The sequence below is a fragment of the Globicephala melas genome, chromosome 15, assembly GCF_963455315.2.
Source record: "Globicephala melas chromosome 15, mGloMel1.2, whole genome shotgun sequence".
In the NCBI taxonomy this organism is placed as follows: domain Eukaryota; kingdom Metazoa; phylum Chordata; class Mammalia; order Artiodactyla; family Delphinidae; genus Globicephala; species Globicephala melas.
The window spans coordinates 72,616,074-72,632,071 of record NC_083328.1 but is presented as its reverse complement, the minus strand read 5'-3'; the positions used below and the strand labels follow the sequence as shown (position 1 = coordinate 72,632,071).

At 38.4% G+C, this 15,998-nt stretch overlaps 1 protein-coding gene and 1 non-coding gene across 4 annotated transcripts in view; one reads left to right on the top strand and one right to left on the bottom strand.

Annotated features, from left to right (window-relative positions):
- Window positions 1-15,755, bottom strand: part of EYA2 (EYA transcriptional coactivator and phosphatase 2) — a 272,328-nt gene extending 256,573 nt beyond the window's left edge. For 2 of the 3 annotated variants that reach the window (XM_060284864.1, XM_060284859.1), the window contains exon 1: window positions 15,639-15,755. In XM_060284864.1, the coding sequence (XP_060140847.1) occupies window positions 15,639-15,712 (74 nt within the window). In that variant the 5' untranslated portion in view covers window positions 15,713-15,755. The remainder of the gene's footprint in view (window positions 1-15,638) is intronic. The other variant, XM_060284860.1, reaches the window with a different exon arrangement.
- LOC115848249 (U6 spliceosomal RNA) lies at window positions 2,251-2,354 on the top strand. Its single transcript, XR_004037613.1, has one exon. It is a non-coding gene; the product is annotated as a U6 spliceosomal RNA (small nuclear RNA).
- Window positions 15,756-15,998: the final 243 nt, after the last annotated feature.

The following is a 15,998-nucleotide window of genomic DNA, read 5'->3' as shown; positions in this document are numbered from 1 at the left end:
AGCCTTCAACTCCACTTGTGGGGTTACTGGGAAGCCAGTGAAACTTAAGCTCCTGGGCCCCTCACTTGACGCGTCTCTTTCTAAGGCCCTGACAGGGACCTAGAAATCCATTCACGGGGTCACTTGTTCATGTAAAATTTACAAAAGTCATTTGCTTTTCATAGTTAGCGGCAACCAGCAGAGACCACCATCACTCTCCACTCTGATTCCCCACTGGAGCACTTGACCTTGAGTAGGGTGGTATGGAAGTGGTCATTGGCATTTGGGGGATCCAGCCGAGGGGAAGCTGAGTTGGGAATTTGTGGTATTTTTCAGCTTCTTAAAATATGCATTTGTTGTGATTTCTTAATTCAAAGAACTATTCATTTTGTACCTAATTTCGTACTCATAATTTCGTATCCTTTTTCTTAAATAAGGCCCCCAAGTTGTATAAACAGCAGGCCCCGCTCTACTGGGAGCCACCTCTGGTCAAAGCTTATTCTATCCCCTTTTGCTCCCCAAACTTCAGGCAAGCAAATGTATTCAGTGAGCACAGTTATTCTCCTCCCACAAGGAGGGTGAGGTTAGATCTGCAGTTCCCGGATGAAGATAACTCTTCTGCTTCCTAGCTGCAGGACATATGTACGTACTTAGTGTTGACTTTCTCATCTCTAAACTGGAGATAACAGTACCCATCTTGTATTATTATTGGGACAGTTTGCTGAGATCATGCTCCTGAAACACTTACTACTGTGACTGTAGCTGGCATAAGCAATTGCTCAACTGTACAAACTTCACTTCTCATAGCAGCTTTGCAGAAAGCTCTCAGTCATTATAAACTGACCATCTTAATGCTCTCCAGAGGTGTTGAATTTATCTGGGCCCATGAGCCTTCATAGAATATTGTTTAAACAGTGGCAGTAAGCAGGCTTTTTTTTTCTAAAGGAAAATAATGGAATAGACTGGAATAGAAAACACCAAGTGAACTGCATGAAATCAGAGTAAGACTCTGTGTGTGTGTGTGTGCGCGCGCGCGTGTGTGTGTACTGGGTCAGGATGTGAAATGTGTTTCTTCTTGCAGATCATGTGCAAAACGTTGACGAACACTTATTAACCAAGAGTACTCTATGGAATACGAAGGGTTAACCTGTTTCCTTCAAGCCTTCTCACTCCTTCACCAGAATATGGCCCATTATCTCATAAATCGCAGCCACACCCCACGGCCCCCTGAGAGATAAACAGGAGGCAGGTGCTTATTAATTTTATTTTTTTCTTTCTCTTAGGGCAGTGGTCTCAACCCTGGCTTGCACATTAGAATCTCCAGGGGAGCTTTTAAAAATCCCCATGCGGAAGCCCTACCCCAGACCAATTAAACCAGACTCTCTGGGGAAGGGACTGCGGCATCAGGATTTTTTAAAGCTCCCGGTGATTCCAAGTGTGCAGCGGAGGGTGAGAGTCCCCATGTTTGGGAGAAAAAGGACTTGACCACAGATTTGCAGCAGATGAGATAGAAACTCAGGTAAGACTTAAGGCTCCCACTTCTTACTCAAGATCACTTAAAATCCAGCCCCCTTCCTGTGCAGGAGCACCCCCTTCCTGTCCCTCATTCCCTTGATTTCTTCTTAATAAGTATTTGTCCTCATTTTATAATGACCAGAAAAATAACCCCAGACAAAATCTGAAAATGCTAAACCATAAAGCAAATTCTTTAGAGTGTAGACCACAGGCACGTCTACCCTGGAGTAAAACACTGTTTTTTCCCCCTGGAGTCTTCCAAGTATAAATGTCCCCTGAAGCCAGAAGACCAGCTTAACTTTGAAAACGACAAACTTCACAACGTTTCCAACATGTATATACATATCCTACAAACACACATGTGTACTCTCCATGCCAAATTATGCCTTATTTCTATACACATTCCTTTCCCATCTGCAAAAACCTCCTCTACAGAAAAAGTATTCCTTTTTGTTTTAATGCACTCATTTAAACCTTGGCTCTTTCCAAAAAGGATTTGAGTTTGCATGCAAAAACATACATGTGGCAGCAGAATGAGAAAACAAGAAAAGCAGGTGAAGGGGAAACATGGGGAGGGAAAGAAAAGAAAGTCAAGGGTGAGAGTCTCATAAATATGTAGGCTAGGAGGCCCTGAGCACTGTTAGTGGTGGACTGAGAATTAGATGCTGAGCTTCCTGGCAGCCAATGCAAAGAGGAAGATGTGATCAATTACATCAGTGGCTTTCAAACTTTCTTGTATTCAAAAGTAAGCATATTGTACTTGCTTTGGCAGCACATATACTCAAATTGGAATGATATGGAGATTAGCGTGGCCCCTGAGCAAGGATGACATGCAAATTTATGAAGCATTTCACGTTTCTATACAGATCCATTAAAAAGACTAAAAAAGGAAGCATAGGGAATTCCCTAGCAATCCAGTGGTTAGGACTCTGCACTTTTGCTGCGGAGGGCCCGGGTTCAATGCCTGCCTGGGGAACTAGGATCCCACAAGCCTTGCTGCATGGCCAAAAAAAAAAAAAAAAAAAAAAAAGGCAAGCATATATAGAATCACCATATGGAAAACAGAGGCGAAAAGTCCCAGGCTCTGTTGAAGAGCTCATATTTTCCATTTTTAACCCATCCACCTGGAATCACCCTTGTTGCCCTGGCTTATAAATGAGACAGCAACCCCAGTTTGGCCTGAAAAGTCCAAGGTAATAAATGGCTAGATGACTGTTTTTCATACTGTCTCTGGAATGGATAAATGTGTCAGAATTAAAAGATAGCTTATGCTTTAGCATCAGAGGGGAAAAGTGAAATAAAACTGTGTTGTCACCTGCCTGGTAGTGAATAAACACCAGAGATCGAAAAAAAAAAAAAAAAAAAACTCAGCCTCGTGGCTTGTACCTTTCTCCTGCAGGTACTTATAAAGGGTCTTGCAGGAGCACCCAGAGCTCTGCAGAGTCAAGCTTGAAAGTCATGGATTTCAAAGTGCTTCACTGTGTTCGTGATTCTCAAAGCCTATAAGATAGAAACCAACAGAACTACTTGAACAAATCAGAACGCTTCCTGATATTGGTACAGGAGAGAGTGGAACTTTTGAGAGTGAAATGGGCACTATTAATAATAAAGCATGTTTGGGGTTAGCAGATGTGAACTAGTATATAGAGAAAGGATAAACAACAAGGTCCTACTGTGTAGTACAGGAACTATGTTCAATATCCTGTGATAAACCATAATGGAAAAGAATATGAAAAAGTATATATATGTATAACTGAGTCACTTTGCTGTACACCAGAAACTAACACAAATTGTAAATCAATTATATTTCAATAAAAAAAGCAAAAAATCAAATCAAATAAAGCATAAACCAGGACTGTTCCAGGCAAACTGGGACAGATGGCCACCCTGCCTAAACAGGATGATTTAGATATGTCCTGAGGACAAAAGACGTGTGAAATTCAAGCAAGTAATCACACGGGAGGCGGTAACAGACATCCATGAGTAGACCAGGGGCTGTGAGCAATCCTTCTTAAAATTATAAAATCATCAGCATAACAATTCGTGGTGTGGTTCGGGGCATCCCATCCACATTTCTGACAAGACTCCAGTCAGCCCTCTTGCCCAAATCTCTGGTTGTTATGCAACGTCATCGTCCTAAAAAAGGGTCTCCCCAAACCAGGTGGGCTGACATGATGGATTCCTAACATGCATATCGAGAGCGCTTTCCCTTGATGTCTGCAGGTTCTTATCTCTTACTCTGCTGGAATCTCTAGAACATATGCCAGGGACCTCTTTGGCAATCTGCTTAAGTCTAAGGACATCTTCTCAGAAAAATGCTTCTATATAAACAAAAACGCTTATAATGCACATAGGGTGCTGGGAAACTGAATACTGATAAGAAACAATTTAATGTCTTATTTCTTACTGATAAGAAAAAAATTTACCTCACATTATTCACAAAAATTAACTCCGAATGGATCACAGCCCTAAATGGAAAGCCTAGAACCATAAACCTTCCAGAAGACAACATAGGGAGAAAATCATTGCAACTTTGCAGTAGTCAAACATTTCTAAGAACACTGAAAGTACAAACCATGAACATTGGTAAACTGAGCTTTGTCAAAATATAAAACTTTTGTTCTTCAAAAGACAAAACTGAGAAAATAAAGAGCAAGCTATAGACGAGAATATAATACTTCTATCATACAGATATAAAAAATATAAGGGATATATAACGATACACGAAGAACCTTAACAACTCAATAACTTTTACAAAACAAATAACTCAATTAAAAACTGGGAAAACTTTAGAACCAACACTTCATAGGAGAAGATATACAAATTGCCAATAGGCACAAAAATAGATGCTCAACATCATCAATCATCACGGAAATGTACATTAAAATATAATGATGGGCTTCCCTGGTGGCGCAGTGGTTGAGAGTCTGCCTGCCGATGCAGGGGACACGGGTTTGTGCCCCGGTCCGGGAAGATCCCACATGCCCTGGAGTGGCTGGGCCCGTGAGCCATGGCCGCTGAGGCTGCACGTCCGGAGCCTGTGCTCCACAACGGGAGAGGCCACAACAGTGAGAGGCCTGCGTACCGCAAAAAAAACCCCCAAATATATATATATATATATATATAAAGAAATACCACTACGTAGCCATTAGATTGGCTAAAATTAAAAAGACTGACTGTACCAAGTGCTGACAAGGATATGGGGCAGCTAAACTCTCATACACTGCTGGCTGGGATGTAAAATGGTGCAACCGCTTTGGAAAACAATTTGGCAGTTTCTCAAAAAGTTAAACATCCCCCCACCATATGACCCAGCCATCTGACACCCAAGAGGAAGGAAAACACAAATCCACGCAAAGAACTGTATACGAATGTTAATAGTAAGTCTATTTGTAACTGCTAAGAATTGGAAACAGTGAAACTATCCATTAGCAGGTAAATGAATAAACAGATTGTGGTATATCCATGCAATGGATTACTACTCAGCAATAAAAGAACGTATGATACACACACAACATAGATGAATATCAAAATCTTTATGTTGAGTGAAAATGCCAGAAGCCTCACTCTCCCCAAAAAGACCCAACACATGATTCTAATTATATAAATTTCTCAAAAATGCAAACTAATTTACAGTGACAGAAAGCAAAGCAATTGTCACCTGTGGGTGGGTGTGGAGGGAAGGATGGATTACAGAGGGGCTCAGAGAAACTGCTGGGGATGTGATGGAAAAGTCCAGTGTGTGAATTGTGTTGATGGTTTCATGGTATATATATATATATATGTATGTGTATCAAAAATGATAACATTTAACCCTTAAAATATTTCCAGTTTATTATACTTCAATTATACCTCAATAAAAATATTGAAATATTATGATGGAGTCATGTGAGTTCCTTTATTAGTACATTAAATAGTGAGATCTAGCAGCAGGCCTATAAGTTCCGTAATGTTGAAGTACTGCTGAATATAAAGATATTTCAAGGTGTTTGCAACAGCCATAATGTGATATGGAAATACCTGTGATTTCTACTGGCAACAGAGTCAATCAAGGTCCTGCTCATATACTATGGTTTATTGCCACATTCACATTTGAAGGGAATGCTAAATTTCACTTAGAAGTTGGTGAAAATAAAGATACATTTTTTACATCCAACTTTACAGACTCCCTGAATTCTATCCACACACCCCAAGTTAAGAAGTCTAGTTGGAAACAGCCTCGCTACCTGAGGGTAATAATCCCCCTAGAAGATAAGAATCTTTAAACCCCAGGAACATTTAGAGTTAACTATAGAAATAGCCTAAATGGGAAAGCAATTTTATCAGGAAGCATACTTTAAATGAGATAAGATTCAGAAATAAATGTGGAAATACTCAACAAGGTCAAAATCATCACATGAATATGTTTTGTTAAGAAGGAAAGTGTTCATATTTAGTAATTTACATACTTTAAGAGACTTATGTTTAAGAGACTTAGACCTTTCAGAGTAGCATATTGGTCAGACTTGTTAATTATCATTTTGAATGTAACTGAAGCATTGCTTAAATGTGCAATTTTTACCTCAATGTCTAAGTTTTTTTTAATTTTATTTTTTATACAGCAGGTTCTTATGAGTTATCTATTTTATACATATTAGTGTATACATGTCAATCCCAATCTCCCAGTTCATCCCACCACCACTGCCCCCACCAAAGTCTTACTAAGTTTATATGCAATCATTTGGAACACTTAAGAGAATTTAAGATTTACTCTATGTGACCTGATAGATTTATAAGATTGATTGAGAAGTAGAAACATTGAATAATTAAAGTACTTGCAAAGAAAATCCAGATTATCAAATTTAGAAATGCAGTTTCAAGTGGCTTAAGGCATTTACTTAGCTAAGTTTATAAGTGGGACCAAACATGAATCCATGACTTCCTTAAAAACAACAGCTGAATTTGTTACTGTGCTCTTAGAAATGGAACAATAGATTTCAAAAAGGAAACTTAAAAACCCAAGGGGGAGAAGCTAGGTTTGGTAAATGGTAACTTTAGTAATTGAAAATTATTTCCTAGAACTTGTGTACAGCTTATTCTGTACACAAACACCACTCAGACACATGTAGAGCAAGCAGTATGGATGACTGAAAATGGAATGAGCTACAGGAAATCCAGGATCCTTCTCTCATCCCATGTTTAGTTTTGACCTAAGCGTCCCCCCGTCCCCTTATTTGGGCCTCTGCCATTAAGAAATTAGCCACAAATACAAGAAAATTCTTTTTAGTGACCTAAGGAAAAGAAAGGTCATTCGTTACACTCGGATTAGGAAAAAATTTAAAATCGTGAACCACTTAATTTTTCAGAACAGTGGAATCTAAACAATAGCTACACTGGTGAACAAATGCGGATTCATTGCCAAAACCCCAGTTGGTTTGGACAGCATTTCTTCCTGGTTGCTTCAACAGAGCTGAATCGCTTGGCCTTCTCTCTCCAACAGTGTAGAAAAATCCCAAGGGGAATAAAATAGTTGTACTATAAGCATTTTTAACAATCTGCAACATTAATGGCAGTTAAATACCTATATACAAACTTCCCTCCTCATAGAATTACTGGGAAGATCAAATAAAATAATTTTTTATAATCCCCCCAGTTGGAATGATGACTTTTTACCAGATAATTATCTTTCAGCATTTAGTAATTGCATTATTTAGGTTATCAGTTTGGCTGCTGTGACAGAAAGACATTCCCCAAAAGTGGCTTTTATTTGATGCACTTTCCTTTTTCCCCCTTAAAAGTCTGGGTTGGTAGTTGATGGCTGGTTTGGAGGTTCCACAATCATCTGGGACCCAGGGTCCTTCTGTTTTGTTGCTCTGCCATCAACTAGTGGCTTCCATTTCATAGTCCAAGATGGCTGCCCTAACTCCAGTAATCACATCTGCATTCCAGCCTGCAGGAAGGGGGAAAAGAGCTGTAGGACTCACTCTTTTCTCCTAACGGATCTGCCCAGAAATTGAACGCATCACCTCAATCACGTTCTACTGACCAGAATTTAGTGCTCTACTGTGTCTAGCTGCATGGGAGTTTGGGAAATGTGGATTTTATTTTTATTTAGGCAGACAGACAGTGCCAAGTTAAATACAGTTGACCCTTGAACAATGCAGGGGTTAGACGTGCCGACCGACCTGCAGTCAAAAATCTGAGTATAACTTTACAGTGGGTCCTCTGCATCTGTGGTTCCACATTTGTAGATCCAACCAACTGCTGGTTGTGTAGTACTATACTATGTATTTATTGAAAAAATCCGTGTATATAAAAATCCATGTTGCTCAAGTGTCAGCTGTATTCTATTCCTAAGGTAGGAAGGGAGAATACATACTGAGTCTCTGCCACATTCAACATTAAACTCTACAGGTTATTGGGTTTTGTGTGCATAATGATTTCTCTTGTGAAATATTCCTTGTAAGTTCAAATTGGTGTGACCACTGAAGAGAGAAATTTGGGAATACCAATTAAAATGTAAAGAGTAACCCAGGAACTATATAATACAACTCCTCTCTAGAGAAACAGGTAAAGTAGCCTACAGTGAGCATATACAAGAAGATTTCATCAAATCTTGTTTCTAAGAGTAAGCAGATGGAGGGACTTCCCTGGAGGTCCAGTGGTTAAGACTCTGGGCTTCCAATGCAGGGGGCGTAGGTTCGATCCCTGGTTGGAGAACTAAGATCCTACATGCCATGTGGCACCGCCAAAAAAAAAAAAAAAAAAAAAGAGTAAGCAGATGGAAACAAAAGACAACTAAAGAGAAATGGATAAGTGCCCTGGTGTATCCATATTTGACAGTATTTAAAAAGGAGGTGAATCTATATGTGTGGGAAATGCAATTTGTAGGATGTCATAAACAGTATGACAGTGTTTAAGTATTATAAAAAGAATAAACAGAAGATAAACAAAACTGACAAACCTTTAGGCAGACTTACCAAGAAAAAACAGAGAGAGAGGGCTCAAATAAATAAAATCAGTAATGATAAATGTACATCTGATACCACAGAAACACAAAAGATCATAGGAGACTATTATGAACAATCATAGGAGACCATGATGCCAACCAATTGAACAACCTAGAAGAAATGGATAAATTCCTAGAAACATACAACCTACCAAGACTGAATCACGATGAAATAGAAAATCTGAACAGACTGATTGCTAACAAGGAGATTGAAACTATAATCAAAAACCTCTGAACAAACAAAAGTCGAGGACCAGATGGTGAATTCCACTAAATGGTCAAAGAAGAATTAATACCAATCCTCCTCAAACTCTTCCAAAATATAGAAGAGGAGAGAACTCTTCCAAACACATTTTAAGAGTCCAGCATTACCCTGATACCAAAACCAGACAAGGATGCTACAGAAAAAGCAATTTACAGGCCAATATTCCTGATGAAGTTAGATGTGAAATATTCAACAAAATATTAGCAAACGGAATCCAACAATACATTAAAAGCATCATATGCCATGATCAAGTGGGATTTTTTCCAGGGATGCAAGGATGGTTTAACACCTACAAATCAGTCAATGTGATACACCACATTAACATAATAAAGGATAAAAATCATACGATCACTCAGTAGATGCAAAAAAGCATTTGACAAAATTCAACATCCATTTATGATTAAAAGAAACCTCTCAAAACTGTGGATATAGAGGAAATGTAATTCAACATGATAAAGGCCATACATATATGACAAGCCCACAGCTAACATTATTCTCAATGGTGAAAAGGTGAAAGCTATCTGTTTAAAATCGGAACAAGACAAGGATGCCCACTTTCACCAATTTTATCCAATATAGTATTGGAGGTCATAGCCAAAGCAATTAGGCATAAATCAATAGGAGAGAATATAGAAAGCCCAGAAATAAACCCATGCATATATGATCAGTTAATTTACAACAAAGGAGACAAGAATATACAATGGGGAAAGGTTCGTCTCTTTTGATAAATGGTGTTGGGAAAATTGCACAGCCACAGGCAAAGCAAATGAAACTGTACTCCTACTGAAAAGGCAACATACTGAATGGGAGAAAAATAATTGTAAATCATATATCTAATAACCAAAATATATAAAGAACACATATAACTCAATAGCAAAAATCAAACAATTTGATTAAAAAATGGAAAGAAGATCTGAACAGACATTTTTGCAAAGAAGACATCAGATGGCCAGCAGGCACATGAAAAGATGCTCAACATCACTAATCATCAGAGAAATGCAAATCAAAACGAAATGAGATATTACCTCATCCGTGTTAGAATGGCTATTATCAAAAAGACAAGAAACAACAAGTGTTGGTGAGAAAAGGGAGGGAACCCTTGCGCACTGTTGGTGGGAATGTAAATTGGTGCAAGCACTATGGAAAACAGTTTGTTGGTTCCTCAAAAAATTAAAAACAGAACAACTGTATGATCCAGCAATTCCACTTCTGGATATTTATCTGAAGGAAATGAAAACATTTGAAAAGATATATGCACTCCCATGTTTGTTGCAGCATGATTTACAGTAGCCAAGGTATGGAAACAACCTAAGTGTTCATTGATGGATAAAGAAATTGTGATATACGTATATATACAGTGGAATATTATTCAGCCATAAAAAGAAGAAAATTCTGCCATTTGCAACAACATGGATGGACCTCAATGGCATTATGCTAAGTGAAATAAGTCAGATAGAGAAAGACAAATACTGTATCATCTCTCTAACATGGACTCTAAAAACAAAACAAACAAACAAACAAAAACCCAAAGAAAACCGAAGCTCATAGATACAGAGAACAGATTGATGGTTGCAAGAGGGGGGTGCTGGGGATGCGGGTAGGTGGGAGAAATGGGTGAACTGTCTTTTTTTTTTTAATTTAAATAAATTGAACTTTAAAAGTCACAGCATTATCAACCAAGTGATAGGTATGGGGGTGAAGTGGTGTTTGGGAATTGTGGGAAAAAATAAACAGTTAAATCCCAAAGATCTAATAAGTGATGATAAAGGAACTGACCTATTATTATTATTATTATTATTTTTATGGGGAGAGGGAGTGAATCAGAGTAATGAACAGAGCCATAGTCCATGGATAGGCCACACCTAGGGCATGGTAAACTACTCTAGGTAAACCTAGAGTAGTATGTTGTAAATTAAGTAATGAGAATTCTGCAGAAGCTGGAAATCTAATCAGAAGTTACTAGGTGAACCAGAAATATCCAGAAATTTTTAAAAACAGAGAGAGAAAGAATCTTGGGGAATGGTACTAAATCTTGGATGGGCATTTAATAGAATTTCAATAGAATTTCAGGGTCAGAGTGACCTTGCTTAGTTGAGTGTGCTGAAGTCTGTCATCCTTAACTCTTGTGACACTCAGTTATTGTAATAAACATTTTTGCAGTCACAACTTTGTCTTCTATTTCTTTTAAGGAACTGACCAATTATTAACTCTCTGCAACCATCTCTGTAACCAAGAATTGCAACATGAAAATACTGACCTCCTTTCTAACTAAGATGGGATAACAGGGACCAGAGTTACCCTCCTGTTTTAAACAGTCAAAAACCTAGACAAAACGGAATGACAAGTGTTTAAAAGACACTGGAGATCAGATAACGAAGAACTGTATTCCTTAATAGATGGGAAACAAACAAGGTGAGCCCTACCATTGTCCCAGCTCACTACCTTGAGAGAGTTTCCAGAACAGGGAGGGAAAACACAGGCAGAGCCCAGCTGACTCCTTGAGTTGAAAGGCAGAAATGAGATTCCAGGAAGACCAACGCAAAAAAGTAAAAGAAATAAAAAAGAAAAAAACAAAAAGAATATGTGTGAATACACAAGTACTTATAAATATCCAGAGAACTGTCCAGAAGAATTTGTATATTAGAAAGATCTGGAAAGATTTATATCTTAAAAAAGAAAACACGTAGGGCTTCCCTGGTGGCGCAGTGGTTGAGAGTCTGCCTGCCAATGCAGGGGACACGGGTTCGAGCCCTGGTCTGGGAAGATCCCACATGCCGCGGAGCGACTAGGCCCGTGAGCCACAACTACTGAGCCTGCGCGTCTGGAGCCTGTGCTCCGCAACAAGAGAGACCGCGACAGTGAGAGGCCCGTGCACCGCGATGAAGAGTGGCCCCTGCTCGCCGCAACTAGAAAAAGCCCACCCACAGAAAAGACCCAGCGCAGCCTAAATAAATAAATAAATGAAATTAAAAAAAAAAAAAAGAAAACACGTATATATTTTAAAATATAATGTATATTTTAAATGTATATTTTAAAAGAAATGACATAGTATTTCAATATGTAATGTATATACTATATATTGTAACATACATAAAACATATAATATATAATACCATATATTATAATACACTATATGATATACTATAATATGGTATTACACATTACAGAATATGCTATTATTGATAAAATGCCAGTTGTTTGCAGAATGTCTCTCATTTAGATTAATCTGGTGTTGTCTCATGATTAGATTCAGGTTATGTATCTTTGGCAAGAATACCACAGAATGATGATGTGTTCTTCATAGCACACATTTTCTTTTTTTTTTCCACATCTTTATTGGAGTATAATTGCTTTACAATGGTGTGTTAGTTTTTGCTTTATAACAAAGTGAATCAGCTATACATATACATATATCCCCATATCTCCTGCCTCTTGCATCTCCCTCCCGCCCTCCCTATCCCACCCCTCTAGGTGGTCACAAAGCACCGAGCTGATCTCCATGTGCTATGTGGCTGCTTCCCACTAGCTATCTACTTTACATTTGGTAGTGTATATATGTCCATGCCACTCTCTCACTTGGTCCCAGCTTACCCTTCCCCCTCCCAGTGTCCTCAAGTCCATTCTCTACATCTGTGTCTTTATCCCTGTCCTGCCCCTAGGTTCTTCAGAACCTTTTTTTTTTTTTTAGATTCCATATATATGTGTTAGGATACGGTATTCGTTTTTCTCTTTCTGACTTACTTCACTCTGTGTGACAGTCTCTAGGTCCATCCACCTCACTACAAATAACTCAATTTCATTTCTTTTTATGGCTAATATTCCATTGTATATATGTGCCACATCTTCTTTATCCATTCATCTGTCGATGGACACTTAGGTTGCTTCCATGTCCTGGATATTGTAAATAGAGCTGCAATGAACACTGTGGTACATGACTCTTTTTGAATTATGGTTTTCTCAGGGTATATGCCCAGCAGTAGGATCATAACACACATTTTCAATTTGTCTGGTGATATTAACTCTGATGCTTAATTAAAGTGGTATCTGCCAGGCTTCTCCACTGTCCAGTTACTCTTTTTTTCCTTTGTAATTAATAGGTATTTTGTGGGGATAAACTTTGAGACTATGTACATATTCTGTTTCTCATCAAACTTTCAATGCATTAACTTATTTATTCATACTCTTTTCTTTGATGGGTATCATCTGTTACTATCTATTTATTTTCATGACCAGACTGTCCCAGATGCGGCCAGTGGGAGCCTCTTCATTCTGGCTTCTGTGTCCATGTGACATGTCCCCATCATTCTTTGAGTACTTCCTTCTCTTCTGGCACAAGATGCTCAGGTTCATCTTCTACTTGTCTTGATCCAGTCCTGGAATTAGCCATTTCTCCAAAAATCTTCAGTTCCTTACAGTGGAAAATAATTTTTAGAAACCAACATCTGGGCGCTAAGTGTGTCCATCGCTACCGTTGTGTCTCTGCTTTCAGGCCCCCTCAGTAGACAGAGCTATATACACATATACAGACAGACTCGTATACACACAGATGCATGTACATATATATGTATACATACAGATGCATATACACATACCAATATATCAATATTTAGGAGTGTGATAAGCTGATTCCATAATTCATCTGACAAAAGAGGAAACGTGTGACAAAAACATCTTAAAAATGAGTAACAAATTGCCTGACCAGATATCAGAACAGATAAAGGAGTTATAGTGATTAAAACTGAAAAGTGTTGGCATAAAGACACAAACAGATCAATGTAATAGAATATGGAGTCTAGGAACAAACACATATTAATGCAAATTTGTTTTGCTCAGTGGGGAAAGTATGGATCACTCAATGCTGTTGGAACAATCAGTTTTCCATTGGGAAAAGCTAATTCTTACCTCTCTTCAGTCATTAAAACAAATTCCATGTGTAATAAAATAAAATACATATTAAAAAATAAGAAAGATATTAGAAAAATAACATGACACTACTTCTGCAACATTACGGCAGGGAGGCCTTCCTTGAGGAAAATCAAACAAAAACAACTAAAACAAAACAAAATAAACAAAAAGGCAAAAGCTATAATGAAGAAGATTGACGAATTTGACTACAAAAAGTTTAAAACTTTGTATAGCAAAAGAGATCAAATTAAAAGACAAGGGACAGTTTAAGAAGAAAGATTTGCTAAATATAAAACAGAATACATTTATCAAGAGTTCCTACAAATCAGTAAGAAAAAAACAAACAACCCAGCAGACTAGTGAATAAAGAGTATGAATATGCAGTTAATAAGCCACAAAGTGGAAATGGCCAATAAGCACTTTAAAAGATGCTCAACCTCATTAAAAGTCAGGACTACCCAAAATAAAACACACTGAAATATCCTCTTGTACCTGCAGGTTGGTAAACACACAAAAAGATGAATAATAACCAGTTTGGCTACAGTCGTAAGCAAATGGATATGCTCATAAAGTATTGGGATATGTATATATTATTCAGCCTTTATAGAGGAAAATTCAACAATAATAATATATGTATGTATATATTTATATATACTTTAAAATTTATGTATTTATAGTCTTTTGTTTTAAATTTTTATATATTCATATAAATTTAAGGTGTGCATATCTTTTAGCTCAGAAAGTCAACTTCTATTTATCTATCTTAGAAAAAGAATCATGTAGGGGCACAGGAAAGCATATACAAGGATCTTCATTAAAGTACTGTAATAGCAAAAAATTGGAAAGCAGTTAAACCGATAGGGAATTGGTTAAATAAATTAGAGTATAGAAATTATATGCAGCAGTTAAAAAGAATGAAGTAGAGGTGTATGTTCATAAACACATAACAGGATATATTACTAAGTGAAAGGGAATTACAAAACAAATATGTAAAATATGGTCCCATTTATGTAAAAATAAAAATCCCCCAATACACAACTCTCTTTCTCCTCTCTCTCTTTTGCTCCCTCCCTCCTCTGTCTCCCCCAACATATACTCTGAAAATGTACATATAAAGCTAATACCAGTGGTTCCTTAAAGGGAAGGGGCTTGGTTTTAGAGGAAGGGTAGAAGATGGGTCAAGGGAAAACTTCACTTTATTTGTATTCTTTTTGAAATGATTTTTAAAATGATGATAATGTATTAGTGTATTATTGGGGTAATTAAAAATAAATTGTAAAATGATCATTTCAAAAAGAGAAATTATTTTAGGTTAAAATAATAATCTATGCAAATCACATAGCACAGACTTGGTACATAATAAAATGCTAGCTATCATTATTCTATCTTGAGGTATGTGATTTTTGGACAAAATCCATTTCCCAGGAAGCAGGATTCCTGGTTCCTGGCTTTATCACTGCTCCCATTTCTGATTCCAGGGGCTCCTCTGAAAAATGAAAGGGTGGGACTACAGTCTTTCTCAGCATTAAAGAAGTTCTATAATTAGACACATTTGCAAAAGTCCTCATAAATGAATTCTGTATTAGTTTTCTATTGCTGTGCAGCCAATTATCATAAACTAAGTGAACTTAAAACAACATGCATTTACTAGCTCACAGTTTCTGTGGGTCAGGAGTCCAGGCACAGCTTCACTTGGTCCTCTGCGCAATGTCTCACCAGGCCACAGTCAGGGTCTAGCCAGGCTACGTTTTCACCTGGAGGCTTAACAACTCGGGAAGGACCTACTCCCAATCTCATTCAAGTTGGTGGCACAATTCATTTCCTTGTGGCTGCAATGACTGAGGGCCCAGCTCCTGAAAGGCCATCAGCTGGAGGCCACCCTCAGATCCCGGAGGCTACCTGCAGTTTCCTGCCGCGTGGTCCTCACCATAGGCAGTTCAATTCATCACAGAAAGCTCACACTCACCCTAGAGAGTTCACACTCACCTAGGGAGATCATGAGACAGGCTGGGACCTGGCACCTGGACCCTTTGCTGCAGTGCTTGCACCTGGACAAACATCTCCTCCAGCGACGGCGTACAAAGAAACTAACAGGACTAAAAATAACCGCACGCATGCACAGCTGGGGCAAAATACGAACAGTAAGATACAAAAAGGCCACAAACCAACTGCCACTTCTGAGGTGCCTGGAGCAAAAGCAGGGTCCTGTACATGATCCCTGCACGCAGAACCAGCAACGGGGTGGCCGGGCCACCTGAGCCACGCCCCCAACCCCACCCACCGATCTGCCCCACCCCCTCACCCCATTTAAGGGACCAGCCCACCCTCTTCCGGAGCTAGCAAGGG